At 36.2% G+C, this 19311-nt stretch overlaps 1 protein-coding gene across 7 annotated transcripts; it reads right to left on the reverse strand.

The window, feature by feature from the left end:
* Positions 1-5073: 5073 nt before the first annotated feature.
* Positions 5074-14752, reverse strand: LOC147533168 (uroporphyrinogen-III synthase, chloroplastic-like). Of its 7 annotated transcripts, none has more exons than XR_015228463.1 (11): positions 14011-14752; positions 11126-11213; positions 10670-10736; positions 8045-8163; positions 7385-7480; positions 6963-7018; positions 6386-6471; positions 6076-6256; positions 5859-5993; positions 5592-5643; positions 5074-5490 (listed from the first exon to the last, which is right to left on the reverse strand). XR_015228463.1 is itself a non-coding variant. In XM_086651274.1 (10 exons), exons 1-10 carry the CDS (start codon positions 14242-14244, stop codon positions 5476-5478), a joined length of 948 nt encoding a protein of 315 aa, XP_086507400.1. In that variant the 5' UTR covers positions 14245-14741; the 3' UTR covers positions 5074-5475. The 7 variants fall into 7 exon arrangements, 4 of the variants coding, with proteins under 4 accessions (XP_086507400.1, XP_086507397.1, XP_086507401.1 ...); XR_015228464.1 differs by having other exon boundaries at positions 5074-5508; XR_015228465.1 differs by having other exon boundaries at positions 7385-7474; positions 14011-14332.
* Positions 14753-19311: the final 4559 nt, after the last annotated feature.

A 19311-nucleotide genomic window follows, 5' to 3' on the forward strand; every position in this document is an offset into this window, starting at 1 on the left:
GAACAAATAGAACGAGTCGGTAAAGTTATGAATCAGTAACGGTTACACAATCATAAATAAGACTAACGTGTACAACCCGCTCACAAACTTTAAAACACGTGCAAATACATATATCTTTGAGATTTTCAATTAAGACAATTTTAAAGTATTTCCAAAACTATGACATAAAATATCATGTAAAACACAAAACAAAGGAAGTTAATTCTGAAAAAAAAGTTCAGTAATACAGAAGTTTGAAATTTTTCGAAAGAAAACATTTCCCTTGGTTTATAGGTGCAAAGATAGGGGAGTTCCAACCTAATTTCAAAAAATTAAGGGTAATGGGCAAAATGGTAAAAAGGAGAATATTCTGTAGGGCCTGCTTTCGTAAGGAAGATGAAGAGAAGTTGGAAGACTTTTTTTTTTTTTGTGGTCTAGTTATCGTTAAGAATTGCATTAAACCATTAATTATTTTCTTAAGTGAATTAATGGGGTAGTTTCTCACGTATTTTAATGTTAAATTAAGTAGGGACATTTGGAATCTTTTAAAGGCGGCAGTACTTAAAAATACTGTAATACCCTTCTATTGAATTAGCTCGTGGGCTCCTAGTTTGCAACCACCCCTAGTAAAAGGTGCAACCTTTTTTGTCTTTGTTGGGAACTAGAAAGGGTAAAATTGGAATTTTGATGGTAAACGAATTTAGGGAAAATGGGGAAAGATTTTGTAGGGTATAAAGGGGCAATCGAGGATTGCATGATGAATATAAAAGTGGCATGGAAGTGGAACCACTAGCTGTCATTCTAGTTAGAACCAGATTTTGTAGGTAAAGATAGACTACTAATTCCGGATATCTCGGACCAACTAAATCCGATTCAGAAGTTTAAATGTTTGGTGAGAGAAGGGAAAGAACGTATATAAAGGCAATTCTCAAATGGGTTCTTTCTCAAATGGTTCTCAACGTTTAACTACCTGGTTCTGGCCTAATTTGTTTTTCTTTTTAACTTTTGTCTACAAAACCTTGGTATTAAAATACCCGGCTCTATCACTATCGTATTTTTTTTTAGCATCAATAAATTCAAAAGAAATTAGAAGAGCGAAATTACAAGTATACTGTCGAGTTAAATATTAGTCAGCTTTGACCAGTCAAGACATTAACTAATGTAACAGAGAGGTGGATACGAGTCGAGCTCTGCAATATGAGCCTTGACATGGACGGTCTGCATAAGTACGCGTTGCACATTGAGCTCTGTTCAATTTGAAAGAAATGTCGGTGGTTACGTAGAAGATTAGATAACGGTTGTGATTTACCACCGCCATGCAAGCCATATAAACAACGAAGTTTTGCGTTGAGAAAAGATCGGATCTTTAATTTCGATTACTTTAACTTTCAATCCGCAGCACTAAACTGACTTGAGCATTGGAGTGTCTTTGCTGGTTTCGCCTCCCCCCCCCCCCCCCCCCCCCCAATCCCCTCACGGAGGAGCATTAACTCGAAGGTTCAAAACAATTTCAAGGAAGCCACTTTCCGACATCATCACTTTGGCGCTAGAGGGACTTCATTAACGCCACATTCATATACACGAATCCAACAATTTTTAGAACATTCGAAACAGTCGAACCTGCATCACCATGTTCAAAGATCAGGAGTCAACTCATCTCAAACAAAACGAAAGCAACGTTGGTACCCCGACTCAGGTATCAGCGACCGCCTAAAAGTTCACAGGCACGAAGTGTTGAGCGAAGGCATTAGCCGACGTTGATGTTGAACCCTTACTCCTTGAGAACGCATAAAGGCCACCAATATTTCATACGGTTGGCGCAAAGCCAATTTTGGTTGTTGAGGATATGTTGTCGATGGATGAGACAAACCTCGTTGTCGAGGATGAAGAGATAGGTGAGCCAGATGTAGATGCCAAAGCAGACCAGACAACAAAGTAAGCCATCTCAAAGGGCATGATTTTGTTAGTACAGATTGGGACCTTAGAGGCAGAGGTCACCTATGCAGGCAATACACTGACTGAAGTAGAAATTCAATAGTTAATAGAGTTCTTACAGAGTTACCGACATATCTTTGTCTTCAAGACTGATGAGGTACCATGCATAAACCCTTCTTTGATCTCTCGTAGATTTAATCTGAAGCCAAAGCACCAAGCAGTCAAGCAGAGGATGCAAGACTTTATCCTGGAAAAACAAGCGGAGATTGCCAAACAAGTGGGGTAAATTTTGGACTCGATAATATTGGTAGTTTCATCAATTGTCAGTTATTATCATCTTGTGCCCCACTAATATGATTTTCTTCCTTGTTGTTTTCCATTTACAGCTTAAGAGACTGCCCTAAAAATAAAAGGACGCGACTTTAGGGCATAAAGAAAATTATTTGGAACATAAAGACTATGATCAACTACATTTGACTTAAGAGGCATATTCATTTTGAGTTCAAAAATTTACTTTTTTTTAATTCATTTTTTCCCACTAATCTTCATATCCTTCTCTTTCTCTCCTGCTCATCCCCTTTCTTATCTATCTCTCCTTCTCTTTCCTACTGATTCTCTCTTTATCTCTCTGTTGTTGATTCAACCTCTCACTGTTACTCAATCCTTCTCTCTCTCACGGTCTTTCTTTATCTCGCTCTCTACTACTCTTTCTCCTCTCTCACTATCTCTCTCACTGCTTCACTTTCTCACCCAACCTAACTATTTTTGCCTCTCTTTCTCACACTATTGCTCTTTTTCTCACATAGCGATCTTTTCGTCGAAAAATGAGAGAAAGAGGGGGAAGCCAAGAGAGATAGACTGAGCGTGATAGAGACCGAGAAAGAAAGTAACAGTAAGAGAGTGAGATATAGAATGGCACGAGAGAAAAAAGATAGAAAGAGATTGAGCAAGAGAGATTGAAAGAGAAGAAGTATAGTCCCCAAATCACCAATCTCAAGCTAACCCGCCTTGAAAATTTAAGATTTGAGACCTTCAAACTAGATCCACAAGCAAACATTTGCCAGGAATGCACAATTAATACTTTAAAAATAAAATAGCAGGATTAAAACCCAATTGCAGTAGATTTTCACAAACCTATGACTCGAGTAAGCGAACTCAATCTCCAATCAAACAAGCATTGCCTTCATATTCATTATTGACATCATTTGAAGTTTCAACGGTGACAACAAACATTATAAAACGATAACTACCCAACGCTTATAGAAACTAATAATTTATGTTCTATAATTATTAGGTTTTCAAGGTTCTCGTCTTCCAATCCAATACTAATTCTCATACTACAACAAGGTTTCATCTTTCCTATAGATATAAAATATCATTCTAACTAAGGTAAACCTTTGTAGCATCTAAGCTTGACATGTAAGTCAACATAGATTTATGCGAAAAACTTCTACAGGTCATTAAACACTCACTCATCTCATACCTATAAACAACCAACATTGAGTCTCACAAATAAATACAAACATGTTCACTAAACATACCAAAGCCACCAAAACATGAAAGTCCAAATAAAATGATGCTCATACTTATCCTCACGTGGTTCACCATTAATACGGATGGGGCTCTTAATGATACAGAAGCGGGTAATGGAGCAATCGTTCGTGATTCGGAAGGCAATGTTATTCGGACAGCTTTAGCCCAAACCGATAAACAAACTATTTTTATCTACGAGTTGCAAGGAATCGAATTGGGTTTGGCAATGGCTAAGGAGGCAGGACTCCAACACGCTAATATATGGCTTGATTCAATGAACATCAAGCTTCTACTCATTCAGGTCATATCAGAGATTGTCGTGGAGGGCAAAACGACTTTGGAAGAGGGTTACAAGTCTTCATACTGAATTTCGGAGTATTCGGATACACCACGTTTATAGAGAGGCGAACCAAGCAGCGGGTATTTTGTCGAAAATGAGACTCCACCGGGGGGTCAACTATCTAGTTATTGGAAACTTACCGGTTGAGCTAGTTAATATCATCAACGTAGATTCTAGAGGGACAGTCAGGACGAGCAAAGGGTGGGTCTAATGAGATTTGTAATTTGCATTTTCTGTTTCTTTAGTTTACCTTATTTCCTTGTAATCGGTTCGGGCATCTCCCGCTTATCATTTAAAAAAAAAAATAGATGATTAAGATTAAGACCATCACGCTTGATGGTCAGAGAAATAGAGAAGAGGAAAAACAATAACAAATATAGACTCAGCATTGGAAGTTGTCTAACTAAGAGATACATTGCCTAAAGAACAGAAACCAAGTGAACTATCTAGATAAATTCATAAATTTTTTTGCATTGATAAGCGGAGGAAGGGCCCGACCCGTTACAAATTATAACTTAAATCGAAAAAGCATGAAGACTACCAACTAAATTCATAAATTGGAGGGTGTCTTGACACCTTTCTAAGAATTGGAGAGTAGATAAACAAAACTTTCCCGCCATATAAGAAACATACCCAAAATCGTCATAAGTAATACCAGATTTAATTTAAATTAAATTGAAACATATTGAAGACGGTCTTCACACCTTACACAAAAACTATCATAACTTCTCACAATGATCTTTTTTCTCTATACATAATTCTATCTCTATCTCTATCTCTATCTCCATCTCTTTTCTTCTAACACCACCATAGCTTCACTCCCAATGACTAATTTTTTACAGAAAAATCTAGTTTCATAGCTGCTACCATATACAATAAGTTGTAATCGAGAAGACTAGAGTTTCAAATAACTTGATCTTATGTTCAACAAAAAGAAAAAAAAAATATAACTTGATTTTATAGTTCAAAATAAATAAAACATAGAACCCAAATAAAAAAGAAGAGTGCTACAAAAACAAAAGAGAGAAAAATGGTGGCAATGGTCGTCGGCAGTGGGAATGGTGGTGGTCAGAAATGGTGTTGGTCGGAAGCCGTGGTAGTGGTCAAGGTGATGAGAAGATGAAAAGTAGGAGCTAAATTCAATTAGGTGCATTTTTGAAGAATAATAAATATGCCCTCTACAATATTTGATTAACTTAGTTTAGTTTATGCCCTCTACATATAAAGTGCTACAGAAGTTATATATAATATATACCTGAAAATGACTGATGACATTTCGACTAAGATTGTCGGAAAACTTCACTACTTAGCATACATCAACTTCAAGTGAGAACACCCTATTCAACAACAAAATGGCTTTGTAGGTTGGAGATTACAACATATAGGTATCCCATTAGCCAGAACAAAAGAACATCTCAGAGAGATACCTCTTCCTAGAAAAAAAAACACAGAAATATCTACAAGAAAATATAAACTGTACAGGAAATTCTGGTTGAATGTCACCTCCATCTCCATGATCTGCCATTGTGGAGTGAAGATATAATGGACTGGCATGAGATTGAAGCCTTCTAGGAATTGCAAGACATCTGCAAGCTTATCTTGGCTTTTGTTATGGATTGGCAAATGGCTAGATCAGAGAAGCTGTGAATCGAGAGTCTTGAGTTAGTACTGCGCCTGTTTGTTACTCGTCAACAAGCCAATGCCTGAGGAGGAAATACAATCTATTCATCTCTAAGAATAACGCATAAGAGAACCTCCCCACACAGAAAATATCTAACTCAAATGATTATTTATGATGACAAACCTTCTGAAGTCGATCGTGAATTCTCAAGGCATCAAGAATAGAACCAACCCACCTTTCAGGACACAGAAAATGTAGGTTAGAAGAGATCCTTCAAACATATTAACAACTTGATAAGATTAACCAAAATGACTAACACTTAGATATAATATTATAAACACATGAAATATGCTTGTGATTTCTCTGATATCGCCCAGCAAAGCTTTTTGTTGACTGTTACTGCGTTAGATGATAGAAACTCTTCAGTACAAAGTGTTGGTAGAGTATTACCCTTCAAGACCGGGATTTGTTGGGTAATATACATTCTTCAAGCCTAATCTTTTAGCGGCTAAAGCAGTTGTTTCGCCAATGCAGGCTACGGCGTTGTCCCACCCCTCAACTTCAGAAATAAGATTGGCCCAAGCCCTGGTACAGAAAAAATGTTCAGAAATATTGTTCAGTAAAAGAAAAATATGTAATACCTCACAGTAGGACTCCAAGCCACAACCTCAACACTGTGAGCTTCACTCTCTGCCAGCTAAGCTACAAAAGTTTGTAGCATAAAAGCTACTACAGATATTGTCAAGATAGAGAAATGTTAGCCCACGTCGCCTTGTGTAGATCCACCAACGTAAACACGTCTCGTTGTGTGTAGGTTCCTTTGTGCAATATGTAACATTTGAAAGGGGCTGATTACGAGCATAGAAAAAACGGGTAGAATGTCGGGTAACTAACAGCACTAAACCAAATGAAATGTGAACTGCAAACAAAAAACGAGAAAAAGAGTACAAAATTGGAAAGATAAGTCAATCACTTGCCTAACTGCTGATGGAGAAGCAGCTGCAACGACAGGGGAGGAAAGTGCTTGTGCCAAAATCAGCTTGTCTACATCATGCACCGGAACCTGCAACGAATGAAAAGAATTCTCTGCTAAATATCACCACAAGTCCTGATATTTGAAAAGTGGCCACCAGTCCCACTTTCAAAATGTGAAACATTCATAATGGGCTCATCCCTTGTATAAAAATTAGCTAAGGGTCCTACATTCCGTAGAGACAAATGTTTAATACTATGTATGTTCATGATATATTTATGCTGGGAACCATGTATTGTTATCTGACAAGGTCTTTTGTCATGGGAATCTATTAAATATGATTATCCGAATGAAAGTGTAAACGGTAAGAGGGACGACCCAAGTGTCCACATAGAGGAACTGAGGACGGATGAGTGAGGTTGACAAACAATAGGAAATAGCTTTTGAACGTCTAGCAAATCATGGTTTCAGTAGTTATGGCAATAAGTGGAACATGAAACTGCTTTCAAAATGAGTAATACGATTGGATATGGAGGATCCATGAACACGTATAAAAGGGTGATTTAAGATTGAAAACGTACCGTGGAGTATGTGTTTAGCCTTGTGACGTCGAAACCACGATCAGTGAGGCCTTCCTCTGCATTAAATTAACCAAACTAATCAAACATCACTATAGTCATATCAAGTTAGAAATGAATATGCTATGCTTTCTGACATTTTGATGAGGTCTTATATAATGCTTAGCATTAATTAACTATGTTCGCAGTAATCACACAATTGAATAAATGAGCTGCATAAAGAATGTCATGCACGAAGCACGAGGTATTAATCTTATGATACCATCTATGTGCTTGTGAAAATAAAACAATATACCATTGCACATTTCTTAGAGCCATGTTAAATGAGAGATAATTATAACATTAAAAAGAAAACTCTAATGGTGAGTAATAAATTAAATTAAGCAGAACTAATATATCGATATAAGAATGTACCCCGTTCTTACCAATCTCATTTCCAGCTTTCAACGAAGCAGGATAAAGGACCGAGCATTTTCTACCTCCATGTTTCGGAAGCTCCAAAGCTAAGACCTTGCCTGTTGCTGAGAAGCATAGTAATAAGATCTTAGACCGGTTATTCTCGGTAAATCTAACAATTAGTAGTTCAAATGGAGTAGCAACCTTAGACTACAATATAAATGTTTAGAGAATCCACATTAGTTCTTCAAGGACGAACCTTTCCTGGGGTGAAATATGGGGAACTGGTAGAAAAGAAAAGGGAAAACATGAAAGAGTAAACTGAAAATCCTTTGCACAACATAATTCAAAAGAAATAACAAGTCTGGATAAGATGATATCAAGAAACAGTTGCGTGAAAATTTTAAGAAGAATCTTAAAAACGAAAACAGTTGAAATAAACTGGTGTCACACCACTAAAACCAAACAAGGGAAAATGAGAAAAGCAGCAACCGGTCGAGCACAAAGATATGAAAGAAGTTTGACAAGAGTTTGTAACTTATATCAAACGAGTTTTAGGGAAGCAAGTCAAAAAATAAGTGTCTCTTTAGTGATCCCCTTGCTTCTGAGCCATTAACCACTTGAAACACAAAGGCATGAAAGAACCCCTGCTGTATAAGTCTGTAGTTGAACTGTTCAAAGTCAAGTACCTTTTGATGGTGAGAAGGCGATACTTAGAGATTGCTGATGTGACTCCAATGCTTCCTTAAAGACGCTTGCCGTGCCAGCTCCAACAACACCTATCTGAACTTTTGGGGTTCCAGCAGCCCTGACAACCAATCGGTATGTTAAATATCTTATGTAGATGTAACTAAGTCGTTCCTAATGCGAAAATATGTAGAAGCCTAAGACGTACAACGTTAAGCAACAGAGTCGCAGTTTGACTCATACGTCCAAAAGCAAACTCATATTATGCCTGTGGTATTTTGTCACAGGCAGCGCTGTGGCTTCCCATGGCTCTATTTTTATTTTGGGTGCCCACCTAATCTGATTTAGCACCTTTCTGAGTGATCATTTACACGTAGGTGTTTGCTTCTTAAAGTAACTATATTTTAAAACACTTATGCTATCATTTCCCCGTCTATTTGATCGGCTAATTTTATAGGTAATTTGTGTACGTCATATATGTCGCTATATTATATTGCGAGATGTGATATGACCATAAAATCATATATGATATAACTATATACTGCCAGCCTCCCCGGACACTAGACTCCTTTTTCAACCTTGACAACACAGGCCCGTAAGGCATCTTCTAAAGTCTCCATCGAAGTCTAGTATTAATCTTATAATAGTCACAAAATGGACGTGAAATGCTTCCTAAAGAGGGCGCACCATATCCTCCATATTTTATAATAACCCGCGCCCCGTGGCCACGAGCAGTTCTCTGATCTCAAATTCTCAACCATTAGAGATAAGTTTGGGAGGTGTAATCTTTGTTATTGAAGATAAGTTTGGGAGACGTAATCTCAACCCTTAGAGATAAGTTTTGAAGGTGTAAACTTAGAGATCAAAGAGGAGGGTATATTCTAAAAAAAGATACCCTCCTCGTTTATTATATTGATAAAAATACTACGTTAATTTCATCATTTCATGGTTTTATCACATGTTCACTAAAATAATTCTCTCATTACTTTTCCTCTATAAGATTCTTTTATGTAATTAATGTTATATCACATCACTTCTCGTTTTTAATATTTTCTGGTGTTCCCGGATACTTGTGTTCAATGTTTTAAAATACATTTTACACCTCAAAGGCTATTTGCTCTCACAAGGCCAAGAGGTGCCTCAAGGCATAAGCCTCGATGGGTAAAATGCATAAACTATTTTTTTGTAAGGAAATAGACATGAATTATGTAAAAAACATACAAAGTTTTTTTTACTTTACTATCATAACTAAATTATAAAGTCTTAAGTGTTTAATAAACAAAATTACTAATGTTTTTTATGTTGTCCAACAACTCAAAAATACTTCAGATGCTCGCATTTTACTATCAGGTTCCAACGCGTATGCCTCAAGGCATAAGGTCACCGCCACGCCTCTAGGCAGTAGGCACAAGGTGACCACCTCGCTTTAAGGCACAAGGTGACCGCCTAAAGTCAAGGCACAAGGTGACCGCCTAGAGTCAAGGCACAAGGTGACTGCCTAGAGTCAAGGCACAAGGTGACTGCCTCGCCTCGAGCGCCCCCTCATGGCATACCCTCGACAGTTTTCTAAAATATTGGTGTTTGATATGGGCCCACTTCCCTAAGTAGCATGTGAAATTTTTGTACATGAATATTGCATATAATTGAACGTTATCTAGTTAGGAGTTAGGACTATAAAATACAACTCTATGGGTTGATGTGTTTTTCGTAATATTATAATGGTTGATCGAAGAGTAAAAGTTGAAAGTAAAATGAAGGACCTGATAATGAAAACAAGAATGTGATTGTCTGTGTGTCGGTGTCATGTGTGTGTGTGTGTGTGTGTGTGAGAGTGCAAAGTTGCATCTCCATCTTGGTCTCTTCCACTCGTTGTATCAGACACCTAGTGTCAGTTTTGATGCTATGAGATAGGCCAAAATTTAAGTGTATTTTAATGTAGTTCGATAATTCATGACATTAGATAGTAAATCCACGAACTTTGACAAGTAGTTCTAAGGTTACCTTACAACCCTCATTTTCTCAGTGTTTCCATATCTATAGTCAGAATTGCGTTATTAATGGACTACACTTATAATAACCATTCAATGACTTCAGAGAAAAGTTACACATAGTTTTGGGTTTAAGATCGGGAGAAGGGGATAAAGTATGTGCTTAATGGCGCATTCTGAATCTGGATGGTTTGTTTGATATTAATTCTTGCCTAATGCTTCTATTGTCTTGTTGATCACTTGATTACTTGTGTGAACATACTTTGATCGGTTACTTCAATACATTGTGATGAATGTTAATCCCAATCAGCATAGAGTAATTCAGTCATACAAAGTGTAAATAACTAAATATCGTGATGATTTGCTGAAATAATGAATTTAGAGGTAAGAGATAATGAGGAGAAAGTATATCTATTAATTGAAATATTAACTGATGGGGAGATAAGTATGAATAACTACTTAAGCTCGTTTTGAGAGTTGAAGCGTTTGGACCTTGCACTTCAGGCATAGCTTCTCTCTAAGAGAACATTAAGTAACAAGAGAAAATGCCAATCTACTTAAATAGCAATATATGATGCAAAACTACATACTGTGCAAAAAAGTTCTGGTTACAAGAGAAAATGCCAATCTAATACTTACTTCCAAGCATCAAGAAACACCAATCCTGCCTCTGGTGAAGTTATGACAATCCAATCAAATGAAGTATCTGCTAACCAAAATAAGATATTAACAAAAGATGCAAGTATTTCTTACTGATTCTATAAGGTGGTGATAGAAACTCAGCGCCTCGCTTAATTCTACAGTAAGAGGGGTTTAAAACCTAATGGGGTAAGAGGATCTTCAAAATTGAATTACCCCATGACTTCTAAAAGCACTTACCATGATTTTCCAACTCATACAAGAAAGGACAAAAAACCACAAGACTAAAATGAGTTTTTGCATGTGGGAGAAATATTGTTAATTGACTACGAGAAGGATAGAGAAGAAAGTCGCACCAAAACTTTGGATTTAAGTAGAAGATACATAGAAGAGAAGTCTATAAATGTGATACAACCGAAGGATGGGTAATAACTTAATATCAGTTCAAGCATGTACCACTTAATAACATGGAAAGCCTAGTTAAATCAGGTCCTTGTGTATGCTCGATCAGTGGAAGCTCAAAGCAATTAACCCCATGTTTTGCCTGTCATATTAAATTATTGTGTCAAACTGCTGAAAAATGTCCGAAGTAGCTACTGTATGCAGATTTTTTTTTCTAGAATTTATATAAATACTGATAATATTTGTTATGACAAAGAACGGAAGAACAATAAAGCAGAAAAGCATAAGCAATCAGACATGAACAGATTTATGTGGTTTAATCGTAACACCTACTCCACAACTAACAATGGCACGATAATTTTCACTATACATGAAAAACAAGGTAACTGAGATTTCTCAAGAGTTTTTTAATACATTTATTTGTTTTGAACCACTTTTTGATTTCCCATCTCCTAAAGTCTATCATTTATTTGTTTTGAACCACAAAAACAGTCTAATTTAAAACCTTAATAACTTGATCCTAACTCCCTATATATAAATAGTAGTAGCTTTGGAACCAGAGAGTTTTTTTTAAGTGCGTAATTGGGAGTTGAGGCTACGGTGGTGTTAGAAGCAAAGAGATAGAGATAAAGTTTCGTAGAGAGAAAGAGATCAATACAATAATGGTGGGATTTATACCTAGGGTTTGTAAGAAGACATTTTTTATCGAAGGGGTTAACTAAACTCGTCGGATTTTCGAAACAAGGAGAGAACTTCAAATTCATGCTGCTGTTACATGGAAAAGAAGAGGCATGATCGTGGTCTTGTGGGCGTCTAAGGCGAAAAGAGGTAGATTTCTATGTCCTAAATTTTTCGTAGGCTCTTTCAATTTATGTCATGATAGGCTTAGTATTGTTAATCAAATAGTTTCTATAGAGAATGATTAAATGGATTAGGTATTAGTTTTATGTAGAATTCCGTAACACATTTCGGTCTAGTTCAATAAATTATGGTGTTAAGTGGTGACGAATTTGGGTATGTTTCTTATATGGTTGGAAATGTTTGTTCGTCTACTTTCCAATGCTTCAAACGGTGCACTAATCGGAGTTATGATAGTTTTTGTGCAAGGTGTCATGACAATCTCCAATGTATTTCGGTTTAGTTAAATTAAATCTGGTATTGATTTATGACGAATTTGGGTATGTTTCTTATATGGTTGGAAAGGTCTGTTCGTCCACTTTCTAATGCTTCAAACGGTGCATTAATCAGAGTTTTGAATGAGGAGTTATGATAGTTTTTGTGCAAGGTGTCAAGACAGTCTCCAATGTACGAATTTATCTAGAAAGTTCACTTGTTTTCTATTCTTTAGGCAGTGTATCTCCTAATAGGTCCCATCTAGTGGTGAGTTTATATTAGTTATTTATAATTTGTATTGATTTCCCTTTTCTCTACTTCTCTGACCATCAAACATGATGGTCGCATTCTTGATTACCTTCGTATAGCAATAAATTTCTATTGGCTTGTTTGAGGTTGCAATCCACGTGAAGATCTAGTATGAGCATCATCTCATTTTGACTTGTCATGTTTTGTTGAATTGGTATGTTTAGTGAACTTGTTTGTATTTCTTTATAAGAGCCATATTGGTTGTGAATAGGTCTAAGAAACCGAGTGAGTGTTTGATGATTTTAGAAGTCTTTTAACATAAATCTGTATTTTGACTTACATGTCAAGTTTAGACACTATAAAGGTTTACCTTAGTTAATGATATGATATTTTATATCTATAAAGGTTTACCTTAGTTAATGGTATGATATTTTATATCTATCGAAAAGCGGAAACATCATTGTAGTTATGTAGTACGAGGGTTAGTATTGGATTGGAATACGGTAACCTTGAAAATCTAATAATCAAAGAACATAAATTACTAATTTCTATAAGCTTTAGGCAATTCTCGCTTTATTATTTATGTTGCCACCGTTGAAATATCAGATAATGTCAATAATGAATATGAATGCAACACAGGCTTGAATGGGGATTGAGCTTGTCTACCCGGGCCTTAGGTTTGTAGAAATCTACTATAGTTGGGTTTTGACCTAACTATTTTGTTTTTTCAGGTATTGATTGTACATTCCTGGTAGGAGTTGCTCGTGGATCCGGCTTGAAGGTCTCAAATCTTCAATTTCAAAGTGTCTAGCTTGAGATTTGGGATTTAGGGCTCTACAATTACCCACTAAACCCTAGCTATTTGCGTCTCCACGAGCTCTCCCTAAACCTAAAACGGAGTCCCCCATCCCCACCACCAAAAGTTATCTGGAATGTTAAAGTAGTTCTCCAGTAGCTTAAACAAGTCATAGCCGAAGTCCGAACATGTATATGATCCTAAATACTTAGTTTACGCGTGAGCAAAGAATTGCCCATCTCGCCTACTTTCTCTTCATCTCTTAACACCTAAAATACAAACTTTCCTATGAAAAACAAAGATGAAAAACTGAAGAAGGTACAGTCTCCAGCTATGTCCTCGAGTTAGAAACTCTGAACATTTTCGCAATCTCGCACATCTGATATTTACTTTGGATGTCTTCAAACATGATAGAGTTTTAAGAGGAAATATAAGTTTCAAAAAAAACATGACAGAGTTTTAAGCCTGGAATGTGGAACTCAACTTTACATCATATAAACAAAACGAAAACAGAAATTGTTTTACTCATATTTCCCCCTTTTAGATCATTAACTACATTTTTCCATACCTAATTCTTAACGATCCACTAAAACAAGCTTGACCTAACAAAATTCTTGAGTATGAAATGACGAAATGCAAAACTAGAACTGAGATACAAAGATTCATAATAACATTTCTAACGCAGAAACGACTATCAAACAGAAGATCGGAATAGTAGAGAAGGATAAAGACGAAGACGAGAACAATAGAGGGAGAGAAAAATTAAAAATAGAGTAATTACCAGAGCGTTGATGAGCTTGCCATTCTTGCCGTGTTCACGAGTGACGACAACTTTCGGTACCTGAGAAGATGATGATGATGATGATGATGATGAAGCTCTGATACAGAAAGGCGCTCCATGAAATCGTTGGTGATGTCGGAGAAAAGAAGACGACGACGGTGACGGAGAAGAAACAGAGTTAGAGAGAGAAGGATAAGGAGGAGGCGACAGGAAGAAGAGAGAGAGTTGAGCCATTGAAACGTGTTGGTTCGACAGCTTTCTGCTCAGCCGAACTCCGAGACACCGACAACTTTCGCTATTCCATTTCTGTATTTAAATATTTAACTTTTATTACTATTATTTATATTTAACGTTATTTCCGACCGGCCCACTAAAATCTGACCAGTTTCTTCCATGCCCCTATGTTAGGAAAAATGTCAGTGATAATCCTCTCTTTTTTTTTTTTTTTTTTTTTTTTTTTATGTATTACTATAAGGGTCCGTTTGATAAGTGAGAAAGCATTTGGATGTGAAAACCAAATCTTTCTGATTGGAAGGAAAACCAAGGGTTTCAGATGCTTATCTTGATCTCTCTCTATGCCCTAGAATCACAAATTATAATCTACGTTTGGTATCTTCATTGTGTTACAGATCGATTAATCTTTCCAAATTTAAATTTTCCTCAGATTCATTAGATGTTTGCCATGGGAGAAAAGAAGAAGAAAGCAAGAGAGAGGAGAAGATTCATTCAACAATGAGGAGATAGAGTTGAGAGGGAGAGAAGAAGAAGATGTGTTATGCACTTGGAACGGAGAAGAAAGCGCCACTTTGTGAGGGAGAATGATTAGAAAATGGATTTCACATGTTGAGAGTGGCAAAATATTCAAAACATTTTTCACACTTTTTTTCTCATGGAAAATCGGTTTTCTCATCTTCGTAGCCCAATTGAACAGTGGAAAACCGATTTTTGTAAGAAAATCAAATTTCCTACTACCATTATCACATGTATCAAACAAACCCTAAAGTCAAATTTTAAATTTTCAATAGTAACATTTTGTCTTTTTCTTCCCTTGTTCATATTTTAGTCTCTATTGTGTTTGTCTTCTCAATTTTCATCCCCATTATCATCTTTATCTCCTTAATTTTTCTCTCTTAGAGAGCCTCATGATCTTTTTTAATTTCTAAAATTTGAAGAACTTTAAATATTTTTCTTGCCCATCTATCTTCACTTTCTCTCTCTTCATGGAGGACCTAAAAAAATAATCTTAATTTGTTCTTTACGTACAAACTCAAATTCGAGGCTTTTTGTATAGAACATACCTTTTGTTCGTGAACGAAACTTAAAGAAGTTCCTCATATAGATAAGAAGGTAAAGAGAATAGAGGGGGTTGAGAAGATAAAGATTTGACGTTATAATAAATTTAGATATAAAAATATAATTGATCTCCATTAAATAGAGGTCCCCTTAAAGAGAGAAAGAGAACGAGAAGAAGATGATGATGATGGAGATGAAAATTGAGAAGACAAAAATAATAGAGACTAAAACATAAATTAGGGAATAAAAAGACAAACGTATAGCATTAAAAAGTTAACAATTGATTTTTAAGTCAATGCGTAAAAAGCAAAAAAAAAAAACATTTTCCATAACTTACATGACACTAGGGAAAATGGTCATACTTTAGGGGGTCAATAAAAAAAAATAACCTTAACAATAATTACATATCTATTAAAACAAGGCTAATTATAGTGCTACCCCTTATTTATGACCAACTTTCATTACTCGTGTAACTGTCCAGTTTTGCTCTATTCACTAATGTTCAATCTAGCTGTGTTAAGATTTACCATCACATTGACAGATTGGCAGTCAATAGATTGCGTCATATTCTCTAGAGAAAATGCGAACCCCTTTAAAAGTAGTTCCCTTCTTTATGTCGAGGAGGGTAAAACAAAAGGGATACGCGACTTCTTCTTTCTTTTTTTCCACTTTTCTCTCTCAAGTTGAAGACCTCCACCAATGAAATTCCTCATAAAGAAAAAATTATTGACTTACCAGATGAGAAGTTTGTATTACATCCTCTTCTTCAGTGAAAGTAGTTTCCCTCTTGTCTATTTCATGGTACAATAAAAGATATATTTCGCTTCTTTTTGTTGGGGGAAAGGTGCTAGAAGATTGAAGATGAAAAAGAGATAGATAGAGAGGAATAAAAAGTGGAAGACGACTAGACGAGAGAGAAAAGTTAAAGGGTTAGAAAACTAAGTTGATATTAGTTAGGGTTCCAATTGGGAATTTGTCCATTAAAGTATGACAAAATTATGTTGCACCTCCATCTTCATAGAAACGCCTCCAAGGTACCCACCCAATTTTTTCTTTTCATTTTTTAATAATGTTGAGGCCCCCAGGTTTCCCTAGCAGAAAATGAGTTCACGTGAGTGTTGTGGTTTCCTATTGGCCGGTGTTGTTTGGTGGGTTTGAAGGGAACCAATAGAAGCGTTTCTCTTTTGGAGAGAAGAAATGAAAAAGCTACCCTCCAGATGCGTCTGAATTAACCAACAACACACACAAAATGATCTTCTTCATCCCATCACACCCCATTTTTCATCCTTTCTTTCTTGTACCCCCACTATACTTAACCTCTACTCAACTCAACCACCTTTGACATCATCTGTGATCTACCCTGAACCCATATTTGGAGGGCAAAGAATAGAATGTGATTACCATATAATTTAAAGATAATATTTGGTACAGGTAAATAAATCAACATGTCGTTAGAGATAGACACGAAACTGCCAAGAACCTCGTGACATTTTAGGGAACCATTTTCAAAAGAATGGAAAACTGAAACACATATGTTGTCAAATATTTAGATTGTATCCGTTGATTGGATATACGATATACACACGATGAAAGAAGAAAATAAACAACTTCTATTCAGTCTTCAAATTATAATTTTACTTTCATTGTATATATATTTTTTTATTTTAGCCAAAAGACGATTAGACTTCAATTAAGTATTTTATAAATATTGTTCAGGGTAGTTATTTTACGCTTCGAACAAAAAAATTGTTATTTTAGAATGATGTTTTTAGGTTCTTAATAACTTTGTTCCAAGAAACTAAATGACTTCCTCCTTGACTTTGTTTCCAACGAAAACTCACCATATTCGTCATTTCGTGAAAACTTAATTATCATATGTTTAATTCATCAAGTGTGAAAGAACTAATTTTTTTTGTTGAAATCACAAATGAAAATGGCATGTAAAATACATTTTTGTCTAATATCAAAATTTATTATGTAATGGCCTCCCTCAAGAATCCTAGTACGTCCATGGCTCGAGGAATAATATTTTTTCTAAGAGGAAAAATCCCCAATCCCTTAGAGGCGGATGGGTTTGATTCTCTTGATCTTGGAGTTGGATGGAAAATAACTAACAAACAAAATTAATATACACCAATCAAACGCATGCCTAAGTGACATGTATTTTTCTCATTATTTATGTCTCGTGTTAATCAAACAGGTCTGAAATCTATTTTGTATCACTCATTCAAACAAATCAGATAAAAAAACTAATGGAAGTCTAAATCAACTAAATTCATACAGCGAAACAAATTTATTACTTGAAAAATAAGACAAATACCACCTGAGAGTGTCACTTCTACCGGGAAGTGATGATAATACTATTAGAAAGATGGGTCTAAACAACTAATGGGACTTTTATGTTTATACTTTTAAATTAGTGGAGAAGTACAAAAGATGGCTATTTTTTAAGTGAAGAGATCGATAGGAATTATCTTCTTTGAGAAATCAAATGATCGTGAGCCTCGATCGTACTGTAATGATGTAGTCTTGTGACCCAAGAAGGGCAAAACCATTTATTGTTTCATCCTTTGGAGAAACCCAGAGGTCGCCTCTGTACTAAAAAAAAATCATATTTAGTAGTATGATTATTAAATATTCCATGGTTGTTTCCTCTTTGGAATTAAAAATTAGGGTGATTTCTAAATAACCCCCATAATATGACTAATTTGTTCAGTTACCCTCCAACAATTCCCACTTGGCTCCATTTTTATGTTAACAGTAGTTATGCCTTTAAATTGATTGTTAGCTCTCTTATTATACCCCTTTAATGTGTGGACACATTTACTATTCTTATTTTCCTCTCAAATAAATTTTAGGGTTATTTTTCTAATGGTCCCCAACTTTGTGACCAGCTTCCCGCCTGGCCCCCTATTTTACGAGAAATACTCATATGGTCCGCTTCCGTTATAACACCGTTACTCTCTCTCTTCCATTTCTTTTCTCTCTCCTCCAACATGTTTTCTCTCTCTGGCACCTCGTTAAAACCAGCCACATCATCGTCTTCACCGGCTGGCGACCTTCAAACTTTTTTTTTCTCTTTCTTCTTTCTCTCTCTAAAAAAACTTTTTTTTTAGATTCTCTCCTCTCTCTCTCTCTCTAAACTCCGGCGAAGGGGGAGTCCCTTCGCCGGAGTAGGTCGAAGTCGACCTTGAACTCTGTTCTCTCTCTCTAAACTCTGTTCAAGATCGACTTCGACAATCGACCTACTCCGGCGAAGGAAAACCCCTTCGCCGGAGTTTAGAGAGAGAGAGGAGAGAAAGTAAAAAAAGAGAGATAGAGAAGAGAGAGAAAAAAAATGTTTTGAAGGTCGCCGGCTGGAAAAATTTGGCCGGTCGGCGACCCTACCGGTGAAGACGATCTTGTGGTTGGTTTTAACGAGGTGGCAGAGAGAGAAAACATGCTGGAGGAGAGAGAAAAGAAATCGAAGAGAGAGAGTAACGGTGTTATAACGGAATGAGGCCATATGGGTATTTCTCGTAAAGTAGGGGGCCAGGCGGGAAGCTGGTCACAAAGTTGGGGGCCATTAGGAAAATAACCCTTAATTTTAATTCTCAACTCCATTCTTGTTATATTTCTCACTCATCTTCTGTACAGGGCCGTGGTTGACAATTTAGGGATACGGCCGTAGGGATACGCTCCAAAACTTACATCAAAACTATTTTCTATTGAATGACATTTCTCTATAATTTACCTAACATTATGCAAATAAAACTTTCTTTAAGTTTTGAAGTTTTTTCAAAATTTGATTTCAGCTTTATTATATTGCAAATCCAAATTAAAATTTAGAGAAGTTGGTTTGATAAAGAGAGACAAAGACAGGAGAAAGAGACTTACAAGAGAAGAGAGGAGCCTCCAAGACAGGGCCGTGTGGTGAGGGGTGCGAGCCGTGCGCCCGCACAGGGCCTCCCACCACACGGGGCCCATTTTTAGCTTTGAGAGGTGTAGGGAGAAGTAATAAGTAAAAAG

This window comes from Eschscholzia californica, unplaced genomic scaffold (assembly GCF_041429995.1).
Source record: "Eschscholzia californica isolate CP2 unplaced genomic scaffold, dmEscCali1.0.p SCAF_6, whole genome shotgun sequence".
NCBI lineage: Eukaryota > Viridiplantae > Streptophyta > Magnoliopsida > Ranunculales > Papaveraceae > Eschscholzia > Eschscholzia californica.

Excerpts from the sequence above, each read along its gene's own strand:
- LOC147533168 (XM_086651271.1), bottom strand. The coding sequence starts at position 14,244 with ATGGCTCAACTCTCTCTCTTCTTCCTGTCGCCTCCTCCTTATCCTTCT. Across the intron at positions 6,472-6,962 it reads GGCTAAACACATACTCCACG|GTTCCGGTGCATGATGTAGA; the intron begins GTACGTTTTCAA and ends CATTCGTTGCAG. Across the intron at positions 5,509-5,591 it reads TTCACGATCGACTTCAGAAG|ATTGTATTTCCTCCTCAGGC; the intron begins GTTTGTCATCAT and ends AGAGATGAATAG.